Source organism: Silurus aristotelis (genome assembly GCF_946808225.1).
Source record: "Silurus aristotelis genome assembly, chromosome: 1".
Taxonomy (NCBI): Eukaryota; Metazoa; Chordata; class Actinopteri; order Siluriformes; family Siluridae; genus Silurus; species Silurus aristotelis.
Window position 1 is genome coordinate 19,524,243 of NC_139574.1, and position 27,886 is coordinate 19,552,128.

At 35.8% G+C, this 27,886-nt stretch overlaps 3 protein-coding genes across 4 annotated transcripts; 2 read left to right on the plus strand and 1 right to left on the minus strand.

The window, feature by feature from the left end:
• Nucleotides 1–1,670: 1,670 nt before the first annotated feature.
• Nucleotides 1,671–6,848, plus strand: yrdc (yrdC N(6)-threonylcarbamoyltransferase domain containing). Its single transcript, XM_083542470.1, has 6 exons — nucleotides 1,671–1,916; nucleotides 3,569–3,764; nucleotides 3,878–3,992; nucleotides 4,099–4,218; nucleotides 4,296–4,426; nucleotides 5,526–6,848. The coding sequence occupies exons 1-6, from the start codon at nucleotides 1,760–1,762 to the stop codon at nucleotides 5,590–5,592; spliced, it is 786 nt and encodes a 261-aa protein (XP_083398596.1). The 5' UTR covers nucleotides 1,671–1,759; the 3' UTR covers nucleotides 5,593–6,848.
• Nucleotides 6,849–7,641: 793 nt separating this feature from the next.
• Nucleotides 7,642–18,963, minus strand: LOC310735861 (glycoprotein endo-alpha-1,2-mannosidase-like protein). Its single transcript, XM_083559084.1, has 5 exons — nucleotides 18,891–18,963; nucleotides 12,920–13,420; nucleotides 11,984–12,093; nucleotides 8,607–8,683; nucleotides 7,642–8,438 (listed from the first exon to the last, which is right to left on the minus strand). Exons 2-5 carry the CDS (start codon nucleotides 13,416–13,418, stop codon nucleotides 7,802–7,804), a joined length of 1,323 nt encoding a protein of 440 aa, XP_083415210.1. The 5' UTR covers nucleotides 13,419–13,420; nucleotides 18,891–18,963; the 3' UTR covers nucleotides 7,642–7,801.
• lin28aa (lin-28 homolog Aa) lies at nucleotides 18,901–26,852 on the plus strand. Of its 2 annotated transcripts, XM_083559097.1 has the most exons (5): nucleotides 18,901–19,341; nucleotides 19,570–19,659; nucleotides 20,297–20,472; nucleotides 23,308–23,492; nucleotides 25,594–26,852. In XM_083559097.1, the coding sequence occupies exons 1-5, from the start codon at nucleotides 19,332–19,334 to the stop codon at nucleotides 25,805–25,807; spliced, it is 675 nt and encodes a 224-aa protein (XP_083415223.1). In that variant the 5' UTR covers nucleotides 18,901–19,331; the 3' UTR covers nucleotides 25,808–26,852. The 2 variants fall into 2 exon arrangements, with proteins under 2 accessions (XP_083415223.1, XP_083415224.1); XM_083559098.1 differs by lacking the exon at nucleotides 19,570–19,659 and having other exon boundaries at nucleotides 18,950–19,341.
• Nucleotides 26,853–27,886: the final 1,034 nt, after the last annotated feature.

Consider the following 27,886-nt stretch of genomic DNA (forward strand, 5'->3'; position numbering starts at 1 on the left):
CACTTAAAACAAAAATCCGAGAGAAAGGCTTTGTTTCAAACAAATACATTTTTTTTTTACATTTCATTATATATATATATATATATATATATTTTTTTTTTTTTTAAACTGTCTCATCAGTACGGAAGCGCATTGCATTCACAAAAAAAAAAAGATTCACAGCCAGGATCTCATAATTATGAGATACTAAGTCATAATTATGAGATACTATATGAGATACTAAGTCATAATTATGAGATACTATATGAGATACTAAGTCATAATTATGAGATACTATATGAGATACTAAGTCATAATTATGAGATCCTGTCTGTGAATTATTATTTTTTTGTGAATGCAATGCGCTTTTGTACATCACTGCATGAGCGTAAATTTCATTTAACAGTAGGGGGGGACAATCAATATAAAAATTTCTAATGAGCAATTTTTGAAGGGGACACAAATAATACAGTAAATTTGTACTTATATGGTTTAGGTGCACTGAAAAATGATCTTATGTCCATTTTCCTTTTCTCCGTCATTTTATCTAGTCTATGACACTGCAAGGCAAATTTATTTATACTGTAGCACATTTCATACACAATGGTAATTCCAAGTGCTTTACATAAAGAAAGTAAAACTATCATAAAAAAAAAATCACAACAATAAAAACAAGGAATTAAAAAAAAGGTTTAACATTTTATTTAAAATTAATGAAGACACTTAAGAACAGAATAGAAATTGATTATAAAAAATACAGTGGGGTCAGTTCAGATGTAGCACAGTGCTCATTTAGTAAATGCACAGATAAACAATATGCTAATTGTCTAATATGCCAAGTCTTCCCAAATAAAACACTGCATGGGGAAACGGCTTTGGCGTGTTAGTGTCAGTGCACTATGCTACAAGCTATTGTAAACAAGCTAACGTTCACTAGATAAGTCATATTTTAATCGCTTATATAGCAGATTCATGGAAAATTACATCGCTAATCAGCATTTTTGCCGCAACTAATTTATGAATGAGTCTGCATCAACTACATTAAAGAGAATCGCTTTATTTAAAGTGAATAAAATACCCTAGTTAATGGAGTTGGACATTATTCAGCTGCAGACACACACCTGACTCGTGTGTGTAGAGTAGGTGAGATGAACTGGGAAAGCAGGCAGTGGGTCAAACCACTGTGAGGAAGGGGAGGGGGGGAACTCAACTGTTTCTAAATGCATTTTTTGCGTTTTTTTTTTCTACTTACACAATAATTTAGGTATACATACATATATTTTTTACAATAGAGAGTGCGATGTTTTTTAAATATTTCTTTTTGGGGGGGGGGGACAATCTTTGGATGGGGGATGTCCCCTCCGTCCCCCCCGGGATTTACGCCCATGCATCACTGCTCATCACTGCCTCGCCTGACAGCATGTCTGTTATTTTTGCCGAAGATTTTATAATATAGCAAATTTTATTTATAACCTTCATTTTAGAGGAAGAAATTAAAACCTTGTTAAACTCGTTAAAAAATATTTTTGTTAATAATTGTTGAATAAATGTTTACAAATATTTCCCATTACATACGACAGTTTGTATCTTATAAATAGTTCATACGTGTATGTACGATAACGCTGAGGAGGTTTTTTTTTTAATAACCTTTCGTTAAGGTTACAACTTTTAATTTGTCTAGGACATTTGTTTTGAAATGTCAGCTCTGGTTCACGCTTCCGGGTTGGGCTGCGCACGGGGACCATGTGAGCCACTGTGAGGTTTAAAGCAGGGTGTGTGTATGAGTGTGTGGTCACTTGCTCGTGGTTTGATCTTGTCCAGGCAGCTCTCTCTTCATTCCCCGGTGAGAATCAGAGCCATGTGTAAAGAGATGAAGACATCAGTGCTGCGCTTATTTCCGCCCGACAAAAACGGACCTCTGAACAGAGACTCCCCAGGTGAGTTCCGCTGCTGTCGGGTAGTATGATGCAACTTACTTTCTGTATAACCAGGAGACTATTAATACATCTATAGGAGTAAATAATGTTCTTTAATATCTTATTTTAAAATGTGAGTGTTAAGTTTAATTAAACTTATCATGTAAATAAACGGTAAGATGTTCAGGCAGCTCTAGAACATAATGAAAGGTCTGCGCTGTGTTCACTCACCTTCAAGTTAGTGTTTCTTTGTCGTTATTTCTTGATGGAGAAAGAAGTGGAGATAATAGGAGAAAGATGGGCAGTAATGAGATCACGGCTACACTTCATTGCTGCTCCCTCAAACACAAGTCATGAGCGCATTTCCTCACATACTGTTTTCAAATACATAACACTGTCAGCCTATTTTCCCTAAAGCAAACGATGGCGCAGGACTCCAAGTTCCAGAATGCAGTGCTACAAGGCTTAATGATGACACTGAGATACAGAAAAGACGAGGCTCAGCTTCACTTTACTGATCAGCCAGGACATTTACAACCAGTGTTTAAATTGAAGGGGTTCTCCCATAAGCATTAGGGGACCCCCCAATAAAGCACCAAAAAATTAACAAAACTACAATAATGTGTGTGTGGGGGTGGTCTAGGGTGACCCCTCAAGAGCTTTGGAACAATTCAAACACTGATTGCAATCTCTGAAGAGTAAAATGAATAAGGTTGATTATCTTATGACATCTGTCGTGGTTTGGGATATTTTAGGCGGCAAGTGAACATATACGGTTTTCGATGTTGATTTATCGGAAGCAGGGAAAATGGGCAAGTGTCAGGATCTAAGTGAATTTGACAAATATTTAATTGTGATGGCAGGTTTTGTGGCGTCCATGCCTCAACTATTCAAGGAAACAAGTGGGAACAATATTTTTCAATTGTCTGGGATGTCTTTGTACAATATATTGTACTGTATATTTAATCCAGAAGCTATTTCATTGTGACACTTCCGAAGTCGGAAAGAGGTCATTGAAGACATGGTTTGCCGAGTTTGGAAACATTTCAAAGTTTTGACCTCAACCTCATGGAACACCTTACTTTATGCCTTATTATTATTATTATTATTATTATTATTATTATTATTATTATTATTCCTTGGTAATAAGCTGTTTAAAATGTTGCTCGTGGCCAAATAGTGTGATTAGTAAACTGCAACGTGCAGAGTAATTTGTAGCCGTTTGAACCATGTCTATGGTATAGAGGTGAGGGCGAAACAAAGAAAAGATTTAAAGCCAAAAATTATAACATGGAATTAAATCATACAATTTAAGCTTTAAAACCTTATGTAGATTGGGATGTTCAAGGTTGATGTCTTCCTTAATATTGTTTGCAAGTCACATTGTTTTATAGTAGATTCAGATTGTCAGATTACTTAACAAAAAAAAAAAATGGCATGGAAAGACTTGTTTTGCATTTCACAACTAGGTTATCAGATAACCACTGAACACCTAATTTATAATGTCAGATGTATGTGAGAAAAAGAGCTGTCTTTCTGATAATCATTAATTATATGACTGTTAATGGGCTGTTCATTTTTGTTAACAACACACATTGTGAAAGCTTTTCTTGTTCTGGAATCAATAATTATATATATTTTTTTATTTCTTATATTTCCTTCTTGTAACACAGATGGAGCTCAAATCCTCCACTCTACACTAAAGGCTCTAAAAGACGGTCAGGTCATCGCTGTTCCAACTGACACGATCTATGGCCTGGCTTGCTTGGCTCAGAATTCAGAAGCTATCAAGAGGGTGTATAATCTCAAGGGCAGAAATGGCAACAAGCCTTTAGCTATTTGTGTTGGAGAAGTACAAGACATATACAAGTATGTTTTCTGTGATTTTTATTTATTTATTTATTTGTTTGTTTGTTTGTTTGTTTTGTTATAACCCTTATCATGTTAGTCAGTGCAACATTCTAAGTTTGTTTCATTTTAAGGTATTGTAAAGTGACTGTTAAAGAAGATCTTCTGAAAGATCTCCTTCCTGGACCAGTCACTCTGGTTCTTGAAAGGTCTGAAACTCTGAATGCAGACCTCAATCCATTCACTAGGGTGAGTCTGCCAGTAGAGTTATGGGTATAATAAACATTAGCAAGTATATGTGGTGATGGTTTTTGTTTCTGATGTGTCCCTTCGTGTATTGGTGACTGACCTGTAGCTTGTTGGTGTCCGCATCCCAGACCATCCCTTCATGAGACGCTTGTGTCAGTTATGTGATGAGCCCCTTGCTTTGACTAGTGCTAACATCAGTACACAGTCCAGCACTCTTGCAGTTCACGTGAGTACAGCTGTATTTAGTTTTGCTCTTACAGAGTATTACACATGGTTATACCTTTTGATAATTTTTCTTTATAGGAGTTTGAGGAGCTGTGGCCAAGAGTAGCTGTGGTCGTGGACGGTGGTCCGATAGCAGATCAAAGTCGACTGGGCTCAACGGTTGTGGATCTCTCCGTGCCTGGTAGATATCGCATCATAAGGCCTGGCTGGTAAGCATTCTGCTGTAAAACATCTAGTGAAACTTTTACTGTTAACAAAAACAGTTTCAGGATTGGACTTCCTGTCTGGCCTATTATTTTGTACCTTCATTTATAGTTGCCTGGTGGAGAGACGAAACAAACTTTTTATTGTTGTGTTCAACTTAATTCAGTTATTAGATGAAACAAACCATACTTTGTTACTCTAACTGTACTGACACTACTCAGAATTCAGCCTGCTGCACTGCACACATCATAAGAGATGTGAACTGCTTGACCACAGAACTAAACCGATTAAATACACAGATGTGAGACATTTGTTTTAGAATCATAAACACAAATACATGTGGAATGTGGAAACCCTGATAAAACTAAGCACAAACGATATTCTCAGCTCAGTGCTGATATTAATCTGTTTACATTCATCCTTTTTTTTTTTTTTTCATTCATTTTCTCCCGCTTATCCGTAATTCGGGTTGCGGGGGCAGCAGTCTAAGCAGGCCCCAGCCTTTGACTGCTGCCCAATCCTCACAGCACTGTCTCTTACGGTCCCTCCTGCAGGTGGTGAGGCCACGGGAAGGCGGCCCCACGTTATTTGACGTCACGGACCTTGATATTTCCCTCGTAAGGGACCCCTGGAGCATAGAGGGTTAAGGGCCTTGCTCAAGGGCCCAAGAGTGGCAGCTTGGCGATACCGGGGCTTGAACCCCAGACCTCCCGATCAGCAACCCAGTGCCTTAACCGCTGGAGCCACCACTCCCCCCCCCAAATCTGTTTACTGTTTAAGAATTACCTCATGATTAAATGTACTGAGGAAGAAAAGGAAGACAGCAGACAGTCTAGCAAAACTCATAGCTGAAATCATGAATAATTTTCTGTTAATGAGATTAATTTTATACACATCCAAGTAGTTCATTAAACATTATTACATTTCACTCGATACAACATTTTAGCCTAGTCAATTCGATTGTTGAGAAATTAAAAATATAAATATATAATTTGTCCTTCCTACTTGTAACGTTTATTTTTACTCTCTTAGTACACATCACTTCAGTTGAAAAGATTGCTTTTGGTTATTTATGAACTTTCTCCTTAAATCTTTTTCTTACAGTGCCTGTTCAGCCACAGTTGCTATACTTGAGAAGAAATACACATTATTGGAGGATTCTTCCAGTTAATGAAGGTTTGGCTTTCTACTGTAATCCCGCTGAAGTGCACAAATGAAGAGCTGTTCGCCAGCCATTTGGACCCTAAATTATTGGACTGAGATTTCAATACAATGTAGCTGTGAATGTGTCAGGAAATTAGAATATTCTCATCCATGGCAATCTTTGTCTGGAATTTTCTATTCCCTGATTTTATGGTTTATTAACAAGATCTTTTTATGCCACTTTTTTTAAATAATCAACGTTGGCATCACTCTGCAGACTTGACTTCATTGGTCCGAAATAGCGATGTAGCAGAACATCATGTATACGTCTTTTTGTTTATTTATTTTTTTAACAGCACAAGGACAGAGTTTCGGGTTGTGCTTGGATTTTTAGGATTATTCTCTCGGACATCAAATATAGGCCACAAAACACTCCGGGGGAAAAAACTCATCAGTAATGGGCTAACTATAAATTGCTTTACATATGTTATTTGTATATTTGACTTATTGATCATTTTATTTATTATCAAGAGCTACTCATTGGATTTATATTTTGGATACAAATGCAAGTTCATTATAAGGTCAATAGTGCAGTAAATATTGCACTGAGGTTACATTAGGGACCAAAGATGATCATAATAATAATATGCAATAATAAGAAAATACTATGCATATTTTGTGCTCTTTCACCTAACACCATAAAATTAATACAATGTCATCACTTTTTTTTTTTTTTTGGTTTTTTTTCTCTTCACTATTGGTTCCATTCCATATCTCTTTTTTTATCATTGGTCTAAGCTGTGCTCTGTGAAAACAGATGATTAAACACCTAAGAGAGGTACAGAGAATAAGTAGACAAAGTAGTAACCTCATGACCTTAATGGCATATGGGTAATTGTAAAGCTCCCATGAGCACGCAAATTCAATGAAATAGATTTACAAGATACTAGAATATATTAATACTCCATGCAAAAGAGAAGAATAATGTATCTAGTCTACCTTGAAATTCCACTTCCAGCTTTTGGAATTTATTTTCTTAATTTCTGATAGTGTTTTAGGGCACAATTAAGAAAATCCTATACATCTATACTTAACAGTCCTTACTGAAACATTTAAAAATATCTTTATTTTAGTTTAATGTAAGAAGGTTTGGATTTATTGTCACTTTCACAAGAATATTGTTTTCTCATTTTTGTTTTTTTGTCATTGTGTATGAATGTAAACCAGCTGTGATACTTAGAAAGACAGCGCTACTATGTAAAAAAGAAAAGAAAAGTAACCGTTTGGCTTGTTTTTTGAGTGTTTATTTTCTGGCTTGCATTGTGGGATCAGTTCAGACAAAAAGAATATCTAGCTATAATATTCTTAAGAAAACACCAATTTGGTCAGGGCTGTATATAACGGGTACTTTGGGAATTTCCCATAGGGCCACTCCAGTTTTCTCTGTGTCAGCAGTCTTTTTTTTTTTCTGTTTTTTTTTTTTTTTTTTTTTTAACTCAATGCACAATGGGACACTCAGAGACCTTAATTGTAATTGTTTCAGTCCAGTCTTCCCACAAGCAGAAAGCTATGGAGAGAAAGTGTATTGGGGGGCACTTTGTTAGTAGATCCAACATAGTATTCAAAATAAATGCGAGGTTTGAGAAAGAGGTGCTATCGCCCAAATATCTTTAATTCTTTCCTAATTTGTGGGGTTTTTTTTTGCTTTTTTTTTGTTTGTTTGTTTTCCTTCAGTGATTTGTCTCTCTAATGGTTTTCTTGGCTACATAAAGCAAAATCGTGGCTCACAAAAGTTGTTCAGCTGGCAAAATAAGTCCAGATGACCCTCTGATACTTCAGTGTTTTTGATGCAGAGCAAGATATTTATTAAATAACACATTTAAATGAAAGAACAAGGAGTTGCTGGAAGAATATTTTTATATAAGCCATGTTTAGGATGTGCAGTGTTAATATATGCAACATTCTGGTAAAAATACTATATCGTTTACAATGTAAGAGCTCTAAACTGTAACATTTTTTTAAACTTTGCCATTCTTTTAATCATGACATTGACATTCTAGTCAAGCAGAAGAATGGCTTTTTTTTTTTTTAATCTGTTGCAGATACTTATGAGTAAGTGATGTTTTTTTTTAACCAAACAATGAGTTCAAGTCTCCCATATACCATGCCTATATACAGCCTCCTGTAAATGCACACAAAGAGAACAGGTCTGCTCCCGACTTGAAAACAACTCCACGTCAAACAAGCCATCGCTCTTTCTCTTTACGATACTGATCAACCCATGTCCTGGTTAGTTCTAAATAGAGCTCGGGTTCGTGTGGCTGGTAGTCCAGGTATACTCGCCTGATTGTCTTTTTAGGTACTGCTCTCTCAATCTGTGTGCCCTCATGCCACTCGTTGAAGGACGTGATGGAAACGATCTCAGGCTGTACGTTCAGTGCCGCTTGCAGACCAGTTTCATAATATCTGCCATTCACTCTGTTGCGAGTATTGTGGTTGTTCCAGGGCCGTATACTGGTGTCAATATATCCAGGGCCCACACTCGGCACAAAGAGCAGGCTGTTGCCATCACAAAAGGACTTAAGGCCCTTCCAGTTCTGATGAGAGGAGCCATAGGAGAATCCGTTGGATGCAAAATACGTATACATCCCATCAAATCCTCCAGCAAGGATATCATGCTTGTGTTTCTCATCCACAATGAGTGCAATGAAGACACTGTCATATGAGGTTCCACGAAGACTGTGAGAGCCTGTGGAGGTTAGCAACTCTGCCCAAGCTTCAGTAGGAGTCAGGTAGGAGTCATAGATATAAAAAAGAGGCAGCACTTTCCCATTCCTGATGCTGATGCGGTAAAATGCCCCATGATCTCCATACCTAAATGCATATACTATACTTAATATATCCCAGTGACCAATAAGAGTGTAACATTTCATATCATATAGTTGTACAATACATTCACTGAGCTGCATCAGTTAAACAAAATAAGGGCAAAATAGGCAAAAATGTGTGCGAGGATTTTAAATGGCAAAATATAAAACCAACCTGTCGATGATGTATTTGATGTTGTTATGTAAGCTATGATCAGTCCTTCCTTTGTAGGCCTGGATATGAAACGCCACCTGAAAAGTACACAGTCGCAAGCTAGTTCCTTTTGTAATGTACTGCAAGACCTCCTTAATCATCTGAATTACTCTTCCTTTTCAGTTAATAAGCAACACAGAGCAAATGGAATATGCTTAGATTTGCAACAGGCTACATGTCCTTGATGAATGCAGTAACATTCAAAAAGGCATTTACAAATCACCAAGGTAACCAAACCATAAAAAGGTAAAATACCTTACATTTGACATGTTCATGACTAGCTGTACAAAATGATCAGAATTAACAAAGATTTGTCTTTTTGTCTGACTGCAGCAGCCTTAAACGCTTTACAACAGACACACATGCAGATATGAATATGAGGTGTGTTACTGCTGCTGTTTTTGTTTTTAGAATGTTTACCAGAAAGGTTAAGCAGGTCTAGAGGTGTGTATAAGGATGTGTGATCCCACAGACAACGACAAAAAATCGCTTTATTCAACAATTAAATTAAGACCAAATTAGCGTGAGAATTGCAACAGTCTTTAGTAACTATGTGGTCACCAAGTTGAATAGAAAAGGAACATATTCATTGGAAACTATTGTAGCCAGTTACACAAAAATATATTAAGCTATGAGCAGGTTTTCAGTCACACACATGTTTGCTGAGTGATGTAGCTGAGGCTGAGGTACCTTTCTGGGATTTCCCATACCCACCCCCCCTTACACATTTGTACTGCAAATGTCCTGTTCTGACACATTCTAAAGGTTATCTACTGAATTCAGATCCTATAAATGGGAATGTAACTGTGTGACTGAAACAATAGTCTCATAGGCATGAGGATGATTGGTATTAACTGGCCCAAGACAACATTGTGTTCTAAAACAACATTCCCCACACCATTACACCAGATCCACCAGCTAGGACTGTTGACACAAGGCAGGTTAGGTCCATGGATTCATGCTGTTGGTTCTGAATTCTGGCCCTACATTCAGTGTGCATCAGTAAAAAGTCAGTGAGCTCTAAAACACAGGTCAATGAATTAGATGAGGCATGAGCATAGATTCAGACCAAGGTTTCTAATATTATCTTCAAAGGATCAGTGTTGCTGCAGAAGCCACCAGTGATTCCACCTGACTAACCTATTCATGTTTGCCTACAATCACTCTAAGGTGTGCTACAATTTTGTATGGAGTAAGTCCTGCAACTTTATGAACATATCCATTAGCATAATGAACATTTCACAACATCAGTTTGACTTTTCCTTCTCACAGTCTTAAAGATTGATTATTCTCACAATTCATCCTGACTGATTTTACTTTCTGCCAAATGTTTCCATCTAAAATGGCCATGATATTTATCAGCTGTTAAAAGTATTTCATTGCAGATAACAGATTAACCTAAAGAATATTCCACAATAAAGTGTCTATTTGAATGCTTAATTTTCTATGCAGCCAGTGAATAGGTGATACTGAAATATTAGTTTTAATGCAGGTAATAGATGTTCTGTGGCTGTGCAGACATGAGGAATGGATGTATGATCTACAGTCCCTGTAGTTTTACAGATTAGACATAAAGTCTCTTATGTCATCATAAAACTGCAGCAGAAAGGTACTAATGGATTAAGGTGATGCAGGCCACAACAATTTTCAGTATGACGCTTTCAATAAATGAGCATGCCGCTTTGGAGGGGTGGAACTCCACTTACCTTGGGATGAATCATTAGATAATGGCAAATGATAACATCCATAATAAGTTTTAAAGATATTGTTATGTATATTCAGACATTCTACATTTATTAGCATGTCTTTGTGCTGCGGCAATATTCTCAGCTAAATTGAGTGCTCAAGTCTTGTTGAAAACTCAAGGCAGAAAATAGTCCAAGCAGAATAAAAACACTGTCGAAAGTAATGAAAGTATTGTGTACATAGATTTGTTTTTCAGGTATAAGAGAACTGTGGAAGGCAGCAGAGGTATTGTTTGCACAGCTCTCAATCAAAGTGGAATGTTCTATTTTTTTGCATGCTTTATGCTGAGAGTGGTCTTTGTTACATGTCTGAAAGAAAGAGCCAGTATAATTTCTTCTCATATGGCTGAACCGAGCGAATGAGCAATTTTATATTCTAATAAAAAGATAATGGGTGATCAGTGAAAGGTGAATCACATAACATTTTATATAATATAATAGCAAAGTCTGTTCTTTTATTTTTTGCTTTATATTTGAAGCATTTTGGTTATAAAACTTTAGACATTTGACAATAGTCTGAATTTTAGCTTCTTCTAACAATAGTAATAAAAAAAATCATGCTTTATGAAACAAGGCCTTGATTCTCTTAATTGCAGCAAACGTTTTGATCTGTTAGAACAGACTGTGTTGAGTGAACAAAAACTTCACAATTACATGCACAAAAAAAGCCACACATTATACTATATGTTAAAATAAGAGTAGACTACAAAACAATTGAACATCTAACATAGCATTTTATATTTTATTAGCTATTTTTTGACCTTATGATTCTATTACAATAGTTCACCTGGACAATTGGCATGCGCACACCCTTTTACAGGAATTAGATCAATTAACTTTTCAATGAAAGACCAAAACACATCTTAACAAGTTATTGGAAAGTGCTGAAATGAGCACTGAGCAAACACACATACTGCGTATTATTGATGTGGCTCGGTTGGAGAGCACTGGCCTTTACACACATCTCACTAATTACATACTCCTGTGTAACTATTAGGCTATATTATGCACATAAGTTCATAGATGTTTTATATACATGCAGTACACCTTTGCTGTTTAAGAAGTGAATGCGCCCAGATTACAACTGCTAACTAAAATGCACATGAATCATCTTTTCATCTAGGCTTAGACAAATTAGATATGGAATAACCTATTACATACCTGTTTTGGCTCAATTTGTAACATTTTAGTGAACTTTTGGACATTATATCTGATGAAGGACCAAAAATACTACAGCTATATATCATCTACTCTTTCTAAAAGCCTCTCCTTCAACCACTCTTAATTAGCAGGAGAATTCTTAAGTGACATGGGTTGGATTACAAAGCAGCGTAATCCAACCCACAGACCACACAAGGTTAAAGTTTGATGACGGGCTTTATATAATATTAGGGGAAAATAGAGAACATCCGCTCACTTAAAACTGCTGCTATGAGAGCCAACTGCAGCAGTTTCTCAGTTTCTATACAACTCATGATGCCACGAATGCGAATACACAATACACAGAACATTTAGTAACTTCCTGCAGTATTTTCTAATGTGTACAGTATTAAGGAGTAAAAAAATCAGTTATATTCAAAATGTCATGCTTACCTTTAAATTGTGCCTAAGTGCAGCATCCAGGAGCGATGGTACCAAATCTTCAGAGGGCTCCCCGTGATCATCAGCCAAACCCATAGGATTCCAGGAGAGCACCACCACACCTTAGAGAAACAATACAAATTCACTGTTTACAACACATATCAATATGCATGTCCGTGCAATTAATTTAGTTAGTAAAAAATTCCTTTAGTTAAAATTAACTTTATTCATTCTAAATATTTTGACGTATTTCATGTGTCACATGACCCACAAGTACCATCACACACCATGTGCAGACGCTGAAACATTACCCATGAACTCTATGAATTGAACAACAAGTACTTAAATAAAATCATTACAACCATGACAATACACCAGTAATGATTGTGACTTAACCATAAGATCATATATAAATGGTCTTAAATATATATAATAAAATACAGTTTACCTGTATTTCTATTGGCAGACTGCTTTAAAAAAAAAAAAAAAGGTACCTAAATATTCAGTTGTGTTGTAAAACCGATCACAGTTTTGAAGAAATATAGTGGAGAAATATATTGAAGCTGACACAATGGAGCTGTCCCATACTCAGTGCTGAATGCTGCACTGCTTTTAACACTTGCTTATGGGTGTAAATGTAGTTTTATTGTTTATTTATGCTCTCTAAAGTAAAAAAAATAAAATAAGAGATATTTGCTATTTCAATATAACTGTCTATCATTTCTTTCTTTAGAAAATGTAAAGCAGACTTAAATTGGTTTGGCAATATGGGAAAATGTTTACTTCTAAATAACAAAGTTCAGTCTAGTCAAGTCGCTGCCTCATTACTAAAAAATAAACACCGAGCTTCCGGTCTCGTAGCTGTATACCCTACACCATACCTCACCTTTAAGATGCTCACTCAAAGATCATTAGGAATGAAGAGATAAATAACGTAATAACTAATACCTGCCCCTGCCGTGCTAATTTGCTCCATGTGAGATTCCAGCACTTCCGGATCCCTCGAGCTGTACGGCCCCAGTTCGGGATAAAAACTCGAGCCGATGTCTTCAGGGGGGACATGCCTTCCTCTCGGATAACTGGCGGCGATTTTTGGGTCCCAGTGAGGAACCAGAATGTGATCCCAATGCAAATATCTCTCATCGGTCTGCGGGTTTCCGTACCAGGTGTAGTAAAATATATGGACATTGTAGGACACTCCTCTGTAAGCACTGGGGTCTGAGCCGAATGGTTTTGCATTACTTGCTACAATGCGTTTCTGACCGGCTGATGACAGGACCGCACTTAAAACACCGCGCCTGTCAACTTTCTCCTCTTTAATAGGCAAAACGTCCAGATCCAAAAATTCATCACTCGGCTTCAGCCCCCTCAATCCCATCAGAGTACCGAGCACGAAGAGGGCGAGGAGAAAAAGAAGCATGCAAGATCTTCTCCGTAGACGAGCCATGTCTTCAAAACCGCTCGTGGAAAAAAAATCAGCAGATGAGCAGGAAACAGTTTTCTCCGAGAATAAGAACTAGGCATAAATAACCACACCGACCTTCTCACCGTAATGAAAGTTGTTCAACCGAACAGTACTTTACCATCTGGGTTAGAGGCAATAGCACTGCATAATGACAACCTCTACATGATTGCGCATTATAGTTTGCGTTAGCGCTGATCCATACTTGAGATTAATAAACTCTGTTGGAGCCACTTCCACAGGATAAACAGCTCAATATGACCAGGAACAAAAAACACTAACTGACGAGTATTAATGTCACAGTGTCTCTACAATGTAGTCCCATATCCGCTAACAATCCTGCAGTTATAGCTCAGCATGAATAATAAAACTGCACCAACGAGGCGGAACGGCTGTGTATATAGAGCTTTCCTATCCTGTACATTATATCCGAGCAGTCTGCGCCAGCACCAGCAGCTGGACAGCATTTCAGTGTGACTGGATATTCCGTGCGCGCTCAAGTTTCCCGGCAAGTGGATGAGCGCTAGGGGGCGCAGTTTCCTTCGCTTTAGTTAGCCTATAGGACAGTGCAATGTACATGTGCAGGGAACGGTTTTATTCCTTACCCTTTTCTATTCATGAAAACACTGTGAGATATTGTATAGAGGTTAAGTTGATGTTAATGTGTTAGAGTTGCATTAACGAAGCAATGCATAATACAGGATAGAGTACCGCAAGAACAAGACTGAGCAACAATAAAAGCAGTTCAGGTTGTAGCACAATACACCATGATTCTGATCAGGATGAAGCAGTAACAGAAGATGAATGAATGCATTAATTAATTATTTCTTTATAACCCATAATATACTACAAAATGTTTAAAAAGTTTTAAATGTTCTTGTCTTGTTCTCTCCTTTCTTCCCATCGCCCAGAAATATGCTTTTTCCAATAGCTATTAATGTGTATGCATGGTTCCCTGCAATGGAGTAGTTCCATCCATCACACTCTGTATCCACTATGACCGTAGCCAGAATAATGCTGTCAATGAAAATTGATAAATAAAAATGCACAAAAAATGCACTTACACAAAACCATTGTCTTTCTTTGGATATTCCATATCATGTTCACCAGCTGTTTGTCAATAATTACATTTCTACATTGTGAATGATATTCTTGGCTAATTAAAATATCATGAACAACATTATGTTCCAATATTCTTCTTTTTTACTCAACACATTTTAAACTTTTTATAATATTTTAGCAAAGTGTTTCTACACGATTCAATTTTTCTCACGTTTGTTTGAATACACATAAAAAAGGCTCCAGGGTTTGTCATTCTGCTTCAACATCTTCATTAGGCACTGCAGATGCCCAGAGTAACAGCAGTGAGACTGTAAGTGGGAGCCTTTCATGAAAAATGAAAAGTGCTTAAGATGAGCCCACTTATCAGATTGGGACTACATAATGTGGACAAGTGTTCCCATTAACCTGATAGCATTATAGGAAAGAGAATGATAACATTATAACTCAATCAAGATCTTAAAACACACTGCTATAACTGTAGGCAAACAAAATGCCAGCCATTTATTTAGCTACGTCACTTTGCTTGCAGATGTGCAGAGTTAACGCTGCACTTTGTGAAAAGAATGGTTAGAAAGAATGGTTAACTAACTCTCTAAAGAATGCTGTTAAGCATTCTACCCAGTGTGGGGAAATTGACACATAAGGCCATATTTATTGATGCCTTTTCAAAGTTTCATCTAGTGAATTTTTCTTTTTTTCCCACGTTTTACATATTATAATGTGCAATATGTTTTAGAGTTACAATATAAATGCAAACCAAGAAGCCACACTGCGACGTTTGCTTTGGAGATAATGAAAACCTTGTTAAATTTTCAACTAAATCCATATTTGATCCATCTAAAGTCCTTTGCCCATTGTTTTTTGCAGCTAATCTGAGCTTATTTATTTAAGTTATTTCAATGAAATTGAATTAAATTTGTATAGTACTTTAACATTGGACATTGTCCCAAAGAAGTTTTCACAAAATAGATTGCAAATATCAATTATAATGAGTAAACCAGTGTTGACAGTGGGAGGGAAGAACCCTGAAAAGAACCAGATTGAAAAGTAAACCCATCTTCATCTCATCCTCAGTCGCTAAGACACCAACATATGTTAACACTGGAATCATTTAGAGCAACAATTTCATTCACTTTAGATTTAGGATTTCTAATATAAAACAAACACAATCACTGAGTAGTTGTCAAGGGTCCTAATCTTTGGTTTATTAGTTGTGAACGATCTACATTCAATATAATCCATTTATCAAAATACTTACATTTACAAAGGTTATTACTTGTTGCATTTATGTACATTGGAATAACGTTGCACATATGAGATAGTGTTTACCATGCTGTTTGTATCACTTAAGTTTCTCATTTCATGGATAGCCCTTAAGCCACACAGTCTTCATGTAAATTTGCTCTTGTACATTTTTTTTACAAAGAACTGAAATTTTCCTTGAAATTCTATACAGTTACATTAAAGATTTTACAAGTAAGAAACTATTATTTAACCTTATAATGAGTGTTTCTGCTGGAACGCTGGGGGAGGGGACGCAGAGACCAAGGCAGCTCTTCTCTCATAATCTGATCATGATTGCATTAAACAAGTCTCTATCTGTATCTCTATATATTTGTAAGCATTTTCTGTAACTACCAAATAATTTAATGATGATACACTAAAACTTGGAAATGACACTGACATGCAGTTTAAGTACTGAAAAGGCCCAAATCACTGTAACGACAATGTTTTTTCAAAATGTCATCTTTGTTTATTTAAAGGGGCTGTAACCTAAAAGGAATCTAGTTTGGAGGCTGTCATCACAAAGACACTAAAACCTGTGTGTGTGTGTGTGTGTGTGTGTGTGTGTGTGTGTGTGTGTGTGTGTGTGTGTGTGTGTGTGTGTGTGTGTGTGTGTGTGTGTGTGTGTGTGCTTTAGAGATAGGCTTATTGATTGCTGTTTCGTTGCATCACCTTGGAAACAAAGGCTTGATGAATTGACATGCAGATGAAATCAGGTTTAATATTGATGATCTAGTTTGGAAAGGGGGAAGGGTTGGGGACTTTTCATCTACAGCTTATCACTGCTTTAGGAAATCATGAGGTCTGGTATATTTAAGATTGAAATAAATAAAAGAAAATACTATTAAAACTATTCATTTTATATTTGCAGGAATTTCTGGGCATCCAAATAAATGTCACATAATGAAATAATGAAATAAATATTTCTACCATTATTTGAAAAGGAGTTTTGTGGTTGCAAGTTATGTTCTATTTGCCAACAGTTATTTAGAAGAATTTGGCATGGTAATGACGTCCATTTTTCAATACAAAAAGAGCAAGTAAACGAATTTTCACTGATCATTTTGCAGTTGCACTTTTTACTATTCCTATTATATTATCCTATAATACAATACATTATTATTATTATTAATTATTATAATTAAAATTATTATTATAATTATTATCATTATTGATGTTATTATTTATTATTATTATTATTATTATTATTATTATTATTATTATTATTATTATTATTATTATGTTGTTGTTGTTGTTGTTGCTATGAATAATTGATGTTGTTGTGATAATTATCTTGTGAATGTGAGCCAACACTCCTTTATTTCACTGTATACTGTATTTTAAGTTCATATATTATTGCAATGTTGCAAAGAATAGTTTATACTGTACTGCATGTCAATGAATTTCAAAACAAAAATAAAATCTTAAAGAAATTCCCTCATATCCCCTATAAAATTATGCTGCATAGGTTTCCTGAACCATTTGGGCATTATCTGTTAATTTAATTTAATTTAATTCATTCATTCATTAAAAAATAATGAAATAACTTGCCATTAGGTCATTATTTAATACATGTGTAGAGGACCTTCAAGGAAAAGCCTAAAACCTATGTATATTTATTAAAAGTCTATTTGCTAAAATGTTACTAAATGAGGTTCTTTCTTTTCTTTTTTTTAATAAATGACAAATAATTTAATACAAATTAATTCACATTGAATTAAAAGTGGTCCGGACAACCGCATGATAATCACAGCTTCACAGCTTCACAGCAGACAGCAGGAGTTTATACATTAAAAAATGAACCAAGTTCAGGAAAGCGGATTTTCTCTGTTTGTAGTGTTCACATTTACAAAGTTTATTCGTGTGTCCTGAACTAAAAAGCGCTTCATTTAAACAACTCCATTTAACTAATCCTACACGATTTATGTACATTTTTTTGATTTCAGAATTCATATTTAAAATGTATTATAATAAATGTTAGATATGTAGATTATTTTGCCTGTTTAATCTAATCTGTGCCTAAAGACCGACAGCACAATGGCAATGGTATAATGCTAGCAAAGTTATTCTAGCAGATCATTATAGTGTATATTTTACATGTAAATTATTTAATTATTGACCTTATTGATCTGTGATTGTTCGAATGTATTTCACTTTTGGAACACATGCGATGCTTTTTATTTCAGCTATTTAAAATACATAACCAAATCATAAACACGGCTGCTGTATAACAGTGTATTAAAATCATTTATATTTATTGAAAAGTCAATTTAGGTCTTTTTCAGCACATGAAACATCCCTCTGTAATGCTCATACGCATTTGGATTAAAAAAAGAAAACAATGTTCTACTCAACAGCGAATTTTGTGTTGTAAACTCAACCCTATTATTAAAATACTATGCATGTACAAATATTATAATCTGTAGCCTTTTGCAGCGTTTATGAGATCTCTGACTATCCAGTAAAAAAAAAAACGGATAAAATACGAATTCACGGTTCTGTGGGTGAGCACCAAACTCGTCCACAAGAGGGCGAAATCCCGTCATCTTATTGGAAACCCTCCTGCCCCACACACACGATTCAGTAAATCAACTAATTAACACCCCTGCTGAGATAAATTGGAGAAAAAGGAAACAATAGGCAGAACAGAGGCTACTCCGGGGCCAAGGCTGGGAATCTGTGTGTGTGTGTTTAGATATTATAGTTTATTTAAGGCTATAACAGGCCATGCCATCATATCCTTCCCAAGGCTGATTTGTTTGTTTTAAACCAGCAATTATGAACGGTTTCTAAATGGCCAGATTCTTTTTGGATATTTAAAAAGATCTATTTTCAAGCAATACAAATGGAATTGAATTCAGTAAATGCGTTCAGGAAATGTAAAATAAACCTAGAGGCAAAAATCATCCGGATGTAGCATGTGAATCATTTTTTTGCACTCTCGTTTGTCATAACACGAATGTGTGCAATATTCCCAAGTGCGATTTCAGCACATCATGAAATGTGTCTTGTTTTAATTATGAGATTGATTCATTGTTGCAAGCGTTTCATTGTTAGTGTGAACATTGAAATCCCTGGTTTCCCCTGTACCACACACCTGATTCAACTCACCACTTGATTACCAGCATAAGTGCAGGAAACTCCAAACATGGATGAGAAGGATGAAAAGATAACAAAACAGCAGAAATTCCTAAAGTGAAGCAGGATTTCTACCAATAGGTGTTTTACTGCGTATTTTACTATGTAGTATGGTGGGGGTGGTGGGGGTGCTGTGCACTGGCCCCCATTTGTGATTGGCCCCTCCTTCGAGTAGAGAGGGGCCAGTCACTCATTCACTGTGGTATGCAGAGTTTACCGCGAAGGGAAGAGGAATACATGTGGACTTGACCGAATCAGACCCTCGTTTAGATGCAGAGGGATCATAGAGTGACAACAGGAGCTTGAAATCACCTGAGGAGAAGATCTTAAACATCGGTTCATTTTTTTTAACGCAGAAATCGAACACTGAGACTAAAAGGAAAGGAATCCCTGCGACTGGAGCCGGGAGAAGCCATGGCTGAGGGTACGTGGAGATGGTGATGGGTGGTTGTGATTGAGGTCTATCAAGGTAGCGGGCTCATAGGACTAGGGTGGAGGGGGGTTGGGTTTTCTTACATTGTGCCAGGTTTTTAGGGTTTCGTCCCTAAATATTTCGCCCTGACACTCCCACTTTTTGACGACTAAATGGTCAAGCTTCCCTTTTGTTTTCTTCACCCTTTGGCTCAAGATAAGGTTTTTTTTTATCGTGAAGGGCCACGTTGGTCTGGGGGGAAAAGGACCCAAGCAACGAAAGGTTTTATATCACTGAAGATGGGTTCGATTTCACATCGCCATTTTCAAGGTGAAATTGTCATTTTTTTTCGACCTTATAATTAATTGTAAATGTTACTTCAGAAATAAGATAATGAGCAGAAAGCGTTAGGGGCCCAAAGCCCGACTATACAGGTTCTGGTTTAATACTGTGGCTTATGCAACACTGTGTGATGTAAATATTGTGTTTAATAAAAACGTATAAAACAAAATCTACATTTAAATTTTTTTTTTGGATGTGAACCTGTATAAATTTTAGACTCACAAATACAAATTTTGTATTTGCAGAAATGAAACTTGTTTCCCAAATCAATTTTTTTTTAGGAGTACGTTTAAATTGCAAATTTTTTTTTTTATGCATCTAGTAAAGTGTTGCAACGTTTTTAATTCCTGATTTTTTTTCTAGACTGGAAATTAACAAAACATTACACCTATGGAAAATATTTCATTTTATTTGTAATTCCTAGAACGTGCCGCATTTTCCCCAAATGCAGTCTCACAGTTAATGTTTGAATGAGTTTTGGTTATAAAAATATGCCGCTAAAAAGAGCTATTTTTAAACGAATTTAATGCACCAATCCTTAAATACACTGCGTTATCATTCCTAGTTATCTTTTGATCAACTAGAAATGGAATTATTTTAATTATGGTATTTTCTCTCAATGCAGGAGGTTGCACTAAAACCGAGGAAGAGGAAGGACGTGGCATTGAGGAAGATACACAGTCGTTCCACGGTGTCGGTGTGTGCAAATGGTTCAATGTGCGGATGGGGTTTGGCTTCTTGTCCATGAACAGTCGAGAGGGAGAGCCACTTGAAGCTCCAGTCGACGTGTTTGTCCACCAGGTAGAATTTTTTTTTTTTTTTTTTTTTATGTAAATTTCCATCTGCCAAAGTGTTTGTGTGCTGCAACTGATAACGTTTGTGATAGGATCGATAACAATTATATTCATGGCAACATTTTTAGCCTAGTAAAACCAGGATGTCCTGAAATGACCCAAGCATGTTGGGGTACTTAGCTTTGCTGAGCAGTTTCCTTTGCAACAAGTAAACTCAGAAGTGTGGTGTCTTGTTGCACCTTTTTTATCCTGGTTTCCTCTCAGCAGGTTTCTGCTGAAAAGTCGTTATAGGCTATCTGTGATCTTTGTGAGACCCATCCCCCTGCCCCTTAAGCTACAGTATGCTAATAGCTGATAGACATGGGTGATTGTGCTTTTATTTCTCTCATTAAGGCCCAGTGCAGAGCTGCCATATTTCTTGCAGGAGCCTATTGGAAACCCAAGTCCATTATTATGTTCAGGATGTTTCCATATTTTGTAGATTTAAAATAAGTGACCAAATTTTGATATTTCTAGAGAATATTTAGATGAATATATGTAAAGATATATTTAGATGTGTGTGTGTGTATACATTGATGTAGCATGCTCTTATAATATGAAAGCAAGTAGAAAAATATTTTTTAAACAAATCTAAAAACCAGTCAACTTTAGTACAAAAACTAGTCAGACATAATTATCAGTACTTGGTAGCCTGTGTTCTGGCTGGAAAACCAATTAGCAAAAGGGTGGTCTAGAAGTTGGGCCTGTTGGAATAGCAGTTGTTGTGGGCCAAAATTAGGAGCAGTATGCCAGAGAACATTAACTGCTGGGATCCGCTAGCCTTTGTACAGATGGACAAAGGAAGCTGTATCCCAATAAAAAGTGCTTTTCTCACCCATGACCGACCCCCACTTTATCTAGAGAGCCATCCCCTCCATTGTCCTCTGATGTCTTCCTCTACGTCTCCCCTACTTCTAAAAGTCGCTCTGTATGACTGGGCTACACATTTATATCTCTTACATTTAGAAAATAATTAAATGTATTTAATTTTATCATACTGGTTTTACAACAAAATATTTTGTTAAAAATCCTACTTACAGGGTCTCAAGCTAATTGTGAAAGAATATTTAATTGTAAATCAATTTTTTTTTTTACACTACCTTTATAATATAAAACAAAATATGACATTTCTGCAAAAATAATGGAAGTATTCAGAGGCATACACAATAATCCTTTTATAGATACATGTTAGTCCTCATTATGGTCAAGATTATCATGATTATTTTCGAATGTGTATTTACTCAAATGACATTAAAACATTCAATAACTGCCTAAAGAACTTTATACTCATTGCTAATTTATTATTATTAATATTATCATTATTACTATTTTCAATTAAGCAGATAGCATAGAAATCATAATTTTAGGTCTAATATCTCTCACTCCACATTTACCTACAAATGAGTCATGTCACAGTTGCATCATTTGTTTTTCTACAACTTTCTTAATATGAACAGACAGCATTTTTTTTTTTTTTATTAAATATAGCCCATCTACAGCCTTACCTCACTTTTTTGGATAGCTACCAGTCATCCCAGACTCATCACTCATAGATTCCTTCAGAGTTTGAGAATATATTTGACATTGTCTCATTCTTCCTTTGGTCCACTCCAGTTGTTTCAAAGACTATAAGCTCCATTCTATGGGTGAAAATGTTTTCTCAATCACTTCAAAGTGGTAACCATTATATTTTAGCATTTGGCTAGTGGATACTTTGGACTTGCTTCAAACTCTTCTTTAATTAACCTATTTAGACATTTACATTTTTATTTATTGTATAATAATAATAATAATAATAATAATAATAATAATAATAATAATAATAATTTTATTGTTATTACTGAGACTTGCATGCTCTTCAAAATAATCTATTGAGACATTTGACCCATAACTCTATCTAGCTTACAATAATACCATTTTTGTTTGTTTATTGTGAAAAAAAAAAAAAAAAAAAATTACTGGGCAGTGTGAACCAATTACAGATTGTGCTAGTTTCATAATCAAGCAGTTTGGGGGACTTTCATATGTTTTTGTTTACACTGGGCAGTCATTAAACACTGATTAATACCACTTTGTCCATTTGCATTTAAAACCATGCAGATGCATAAGAGAGTATTTTCCTAGTTTTTCATTACAAATATTTTCCAGCACAGTTTCAAGTGTTTAATACTCTTAACTCAATTAACTTGATCCACCATGATTAGTTAATGAACTGGTAGTGTAGAAAGCAGGTAAAACGTGTCCTGCACAGGTTCAATGGGGTCTCCAGGACTAGAGGTGTGAACTCCTGCTCGAGGCTAATTCTATGTGCTTCTTTACTAAAGAACCATTTGAGGAATTTTTCTGGGTCCCAACCCCATCCAACTTAGTGGTCAGTGTCAGTGAGACCGGAATTAAGGCATTGGTGTGTGGTATTGGGGGAGGGTATGTGTGAGAGAGAGAGACTGCTACAGGGTGTGTGGAATGCAGAATCTCCAGGAAACGCAGACATTAATACACATTCTGCCCCATACACTAAGGCTGTAACCCCTCTAAATACAGCAGAGGTGTAGTTGTGGAAAGTTTTTATGCAGATGACTGCAAAGGAAATAGTGCATGTATGTGGTATAGATTATAATATACATAGGCTTGAAATGAAGCAAAATATATTCAGGAAAAATTTTTAAGCTTGAACAAAATATGTGCATCAATGTTAAAATAAAAAAAAAAAACATAATTGTGTTTTATGTATTGGGATTTTATTTGCTTCCATTTAGGATTCTCCAAAGTATATACTTATTTAATAATATTTTTTTTTCCTCAGAGTAAGTTACACATGGAAGGGTTTAGGAGTCTGAAGGAAGGCGAGGAGGTTGAGTTTAGTTTTAAAAAGTCTTCCAAGGGCCTGGAGTCTGTGTGTGTGACAGGACCTGGAGGAGCACACTGTATAGGCAGTGAAAAGAGACCCAAAGGCAAGAGCGCCCAGAAACGTCGCTCCAAAGGAGACCGGTAAATATATACTACCAAAGTAGAAATCTGTTGGTGTCTAGTGAACATTGTCTATGCAACTGTACATAAGGAATTAACCTCTACCTTAAATTTATATAAAGTTTGTAATCTTGCATAACAATTTAGATTTATTCATTGCTAGAGACTCAAAGCACTTTTGTACGTCGCTCTGGACAAGGGTGTCTGCTAAATGCCTCAAATGTAAAATTGAAGTTTGTGTCCTTGTTTTACAGAATTGTATGTGGAGATCCTAAACTCTTAAGCTTTAATTTTATTTGTAATGTGATTTGGTTCTCCTTTGCCCCCCACTCACTACCCTCAACTTGTATCATGGTCGGGGTCAAACAGACTGGCTTGACATGTGACCTGGATCAATAACTGTTTAAAATTTCTGGCCACTATTGCATTTCTCCCCAATAGATTTACCCTAACATCCACCCCCATTCCTGTGGCTCTCCCTTAAGATATTAAACCACTGCTTTGCATCTGTAAGCAGGTTCTGGTTTAAAAAAAATATATATGCAATTCATTCATAATTGAAAGTCCTAATCATGTTTGTGGAATTTTAGACTTTTAAACCACAACAACAACATATGTGATACCTCCATCTAAATTATCAATATGGACAGATGTTAGAGGTGTATTATTGACCTCTTGGTCAGTCAGTTCTGGTTATGGTAAAGAAAAAATTTAGATGAATTTGAGTAGGGATTGTTACAGCCCCAAATAGTCCCAAGTGGCTTTTCTTTGATACAACTGCCTTAGACGGAGTTGGTCCTTTAAGAGGTGCCACAGCTGTCTAACGTGATTACTCATCCATGTCAATGACAAACGGTTCATTTTAACAAGTTGTTTTTATTAGAGCAGCATTGTCCATATGCTTCATTTTTGTAAAATGGACATGAAGCAAAATAAAAGCTATACAAAGAATGGTGCAATAGATTTTGTTTCCAGTGGGATCTGTGTGCTGTGAAATATTGTAAATATAAGAACATAACAATCCTGTGTATATAGCACCAAAATGTAAGAAATTGTTGTTCTGAAGAGCATGTTTATGAAATCTTTTTCTTAACGCAGAATCTGTTTGGAGTTGCAAAATATATGTATGCACACGCATCATATGCTACTGTTCAGGACCCTTGATTCATTGAGGAAGAGAAACAACAGCTCATTTAATTGATAACAGATGTAGGTGCCTGAAAGTGGTCAGGGGTCATTGTTACCATGGAAACTGCATAAGTTTAGGGCTTGGGGTGAAGTTGGAGTAGAAAGAGGTCATAGTTCATAGGTTAACATTGCAGTTTTTCTGACAAAGGGCTCTATAGACTTTCTGCACACGCTTTCTGTGATCGATCCACACCCCCAAGCTGCTGCAATGGTGGACCCATGTGGACTCTTGGTTCATTGCTTATAAACCACCAGCAGCATCACTGCACTCCCCAGTGTCCCCACACGACCTCATCTGCATACCCATCAATGCACTAGTGACAGAGCGCACCCACCACCCATCTGTTATTCGTGTTGCCACGCGCAGCCATGATCTGAACGGCTTTTCAAGTCGGCCTTCTCTGACACTATATAAAGGCTACCAATGGTTAAAAATAAACTAGGAGTTTGATTTAACATTTTGATTACAGGCCAAATATCATTCAGAAATATAGTCAGGGCTCATGATGTTAGATTTGGTATTCATCTGTTTAGTTTCTGAACTTTGTAAAGTTAATATATAGCATTCAAATATTATGCATGTAAGCTCTTATTAAATTTTTTGATTAGCCATATTTTTTGGGGGGATAAGCAATGATAATTAGCCAATCCTAATGTTATTAATTACTGCTCAATCTAAATGAAAGTGTATTGAACAATAAATAATGTTCTATGTGTACACAGGTTTCCTTTGGGTTTTCTGGTTTCCTCACACATCATTTTTTTAAATATTAAAAATATGCATTATTAAGAGCCATTAATATTAAGGAGTAATGTCTCAGTTACTGGATTGGAGGATCTATATTACCTTTTGTGTGAATAAATGTAATGCAGTATTTTCTATAGATAAAGTATTAGTAACTTATTTTTCAGTGCTTCAATCTTTGTTTCTCAGGTGCTACAACTGTGGAGGTTTAGACCACCATGCAAAAGAGTGCAAGCTGCCTCCTCAGCCAAAAAAGTGTCATTTCTGCCAGAGCGTCTCGCACATGGTTGCCAACTGCCCAGTTAAAGCCCAGCAGTCTTCACCAGGTTCTCAGGAAACACCTTTGAAGGGAGAGGAAGAGGTACAGAATTATTCCCCTCCACCCACGGAGATCACCAAATGAGACAAGAGTGCACAGAGGAGTTTGGGATGGAGCTGACAAGCCAATCATGCCACTACATATAAGAATAATCAGTTCCTACTTATGCTGCTCTAGAACTACCTCTGATTAAAAAAGAAATGTACCATTTTGTTTTTGGTGTACCCCTCAGGTATAGAATTCTTATACTCAGGAATTTTCACAGTGCTTTATTGTATCTCTGTGATTAGTTTTCTACATGCTTTGATAATGAGAATGTGACATTTGACTGTATGACAAAGAGCAGAGGCTGTGGAGACACTACTCTGTCAAGAATGTGTATTTCAGGGATATTTATGGTGAGGTTTAGTAACTGAGTTGAAGTATGTTTACAATCAACTGACCTCACCACCTGGGGCCAAATGAATGTTACGTTGGCATGGCTTGCCAGTGATGCTTGTTTCTTTTATCCCTGTTAAGTTATAGATTATTATTTTGATTGATTTCATTGATTGCTTAAAAAATAGTACAAATTCAAATTTAGTTGACCTCAACTGCTACGTCTCTTCTACTGTCTGTGCTATCAATGTTTTCTTGACAGTTTATTTTCTAAGAGTTTATTCTTTTGATGAAGTGTGTCTAATTAATTACAGACATTGCCGCATTTCCTCAGTTGCCAGACTACTTTAGGAAGAAGAGGTACAAGCAGATCTAGCCTTAATAGTCTTTAAATGTAGAAGGTAGAACACTTTCTTATACATTTAATATATACAATATATGTTAAACTATTAGAAGCCATATTAAAATTACTCCTAAATATTTATTACTATGGCTTCTCATCAAATATCTTTACCTTTGCATTGTTTTTTATTATACACATTCACAGTCTTATTTATGAAATGTTAATGTTTAATTTACAGACTATGATAATTCTACTATGCACATTTTTGTTAGATTGGGGCGATGAGTTTTGTGAACTTTATTTGCTGATATCCGTGCAAGTCTGCACTAATCAGACGGCTTATATTTACCATGTTATGGTTATTTTACTGTTGCTGTTATTTTAACATTGTTTATATTATTATTTTACTGATTTGCGAGCAATAACCAATGGTATTTGTTAATCGACCATAAACCTGAAAATCTCAGGGACTGCATAAGATTGTCAGATGTTTGTTGATTACATTTAGTAGTAGATGAATCCAGTGATGCATGCTAGAGAATCACATTAGCTTTATTGAATTGTAACATAACAATCATCATATAACCCTATGTTGATACAATTTCTTTGTTACTATTTTTTACGCAAATTCTTTTGAATATGGGTTTACCAACAATCATTCTATTATAAAAACATTTAAGTAAACAAATTTTATTTTGTAAAAGTCTTTTCTGTTTTGTTGTGTTAGTCCATTTTCAGCCCCAAAGGCATGAGGTAATTTGTGTGCACACATTTGTAAAAAGATGGAGAGTAATTTTAGCACATATTGCTGGATAGTTTTCCATATGTGGGATACATTTCTGATTGCCTTTTTTTTTTTTTTATATATATATATATACTTTTTGGAAATATTTGTTTCTATTCTAGTAAAAGAATTCAGATGATTCAGGCAACTATCTTCTTCCAGATTAGTGCTCCTGAAGTTCAATCGCAAGCAGCAAAACCGCACTCACTTGCCTACCTCATGTGTTTGGCTAGGTTTACAAATTTCTTTTTATATATATGCTATATATTTTGAAATGATTTTATTTTATAACAGTCTATCAGTTGTTTTGTTTGGGCTAATTTGGTTAATACTGACAATTAAATTTATATTCTTTAAAAAACATTAAAAGCTTTCTGAATATTTCTCAAAACGCTTAGGTCAATGAAAGAATTGTCATTGTAACTTATATTGATTATGAATTATGCATTGCAGCATTACTGTCTCTAAAGCAATTCCAGAAAACTTCTGTTTATAATTGAGTCTATAAATTCTTCACCCTTAACAATTTTAACGAATGAATTAAATGCATAAATAAAAAAAGGGATAAGCAATATGCTATAATGCAGCTGTTTTTCTGAACAAGATTCAAATAACTGCCTAAATAAATGCCTGACTGCTGATTTATAACCTACTTAAA

What these genes read in the sequence shown, in the direction of transcription:
- LOC310735861 (XM_083559084.1), bottom strand. Translation starts at nt 13,418, where the DNA reads ATGGCTCGTCTACGGAGAAGATCTTGCATGCTTCTTTTTCTCCTCGCC. An exon ending in AATTAGCACGGCAGGGGCAG is followed by an intron (nt 12,094 to 12,919) that starts GTATTAGTTATT and finishes TGTTTCTCTAAG; the next exon opens with GTGTGGTGGTGCTCTCCTGG. An exon ending in CACTTAGGCACAATTTAAAG is followed by an intron (nt 8,684 to 11,983) that starts GTAAGCATGACA and finishes TGTACTTTTCAG; the next exon opens with GTGGCGTTTCATATCCAGGC.
- lin28aa (XM_083559097.1), top strand. An exon ending in TTCACATCGCCATTTTCAAG is followed by an intron (nt 19,660 to 20,296) that starts GTGAAATTGTCA and finishes CTCTCAATGCAG; the next exon opens with GAGGTTGCACTAAAACCGAG. An exon ending in CGTCGCTCCAAAGGAGACCG is followed by an intron (nt 23,493 to 25,593) that starts GTAAATATATAC and finishes TTTGTTTCTCAG; the next exon opens with GTGCTACAACTGTGGAGGTT.
- yrdc (XM_083542470.1), top strand. Translation starts at nt 1,760, where the DNA reads ATGAGTGTGTGGTCACTTGCTCGTGGTTTGATCTTGTCCAGGCAGCTC. An exon ending in TCTGAACAGAGACTCCCCAG is followed by an intron (nt 1,917 to 3,568) that starts GTGAGTTCCGCT and finishes CTTGTAACACAG; the next exon opens with ATGGAGCTCAAATCCTCCAC. An exon ending in GAAGTACAAGACATATACAA is followed by an intron (nt 3,765 to 3,877) that starts GTATGTTTTCTG and finishes TTTCATTTTAAG; the next exon opens with GTATTGTAAAGTGACTGTTA.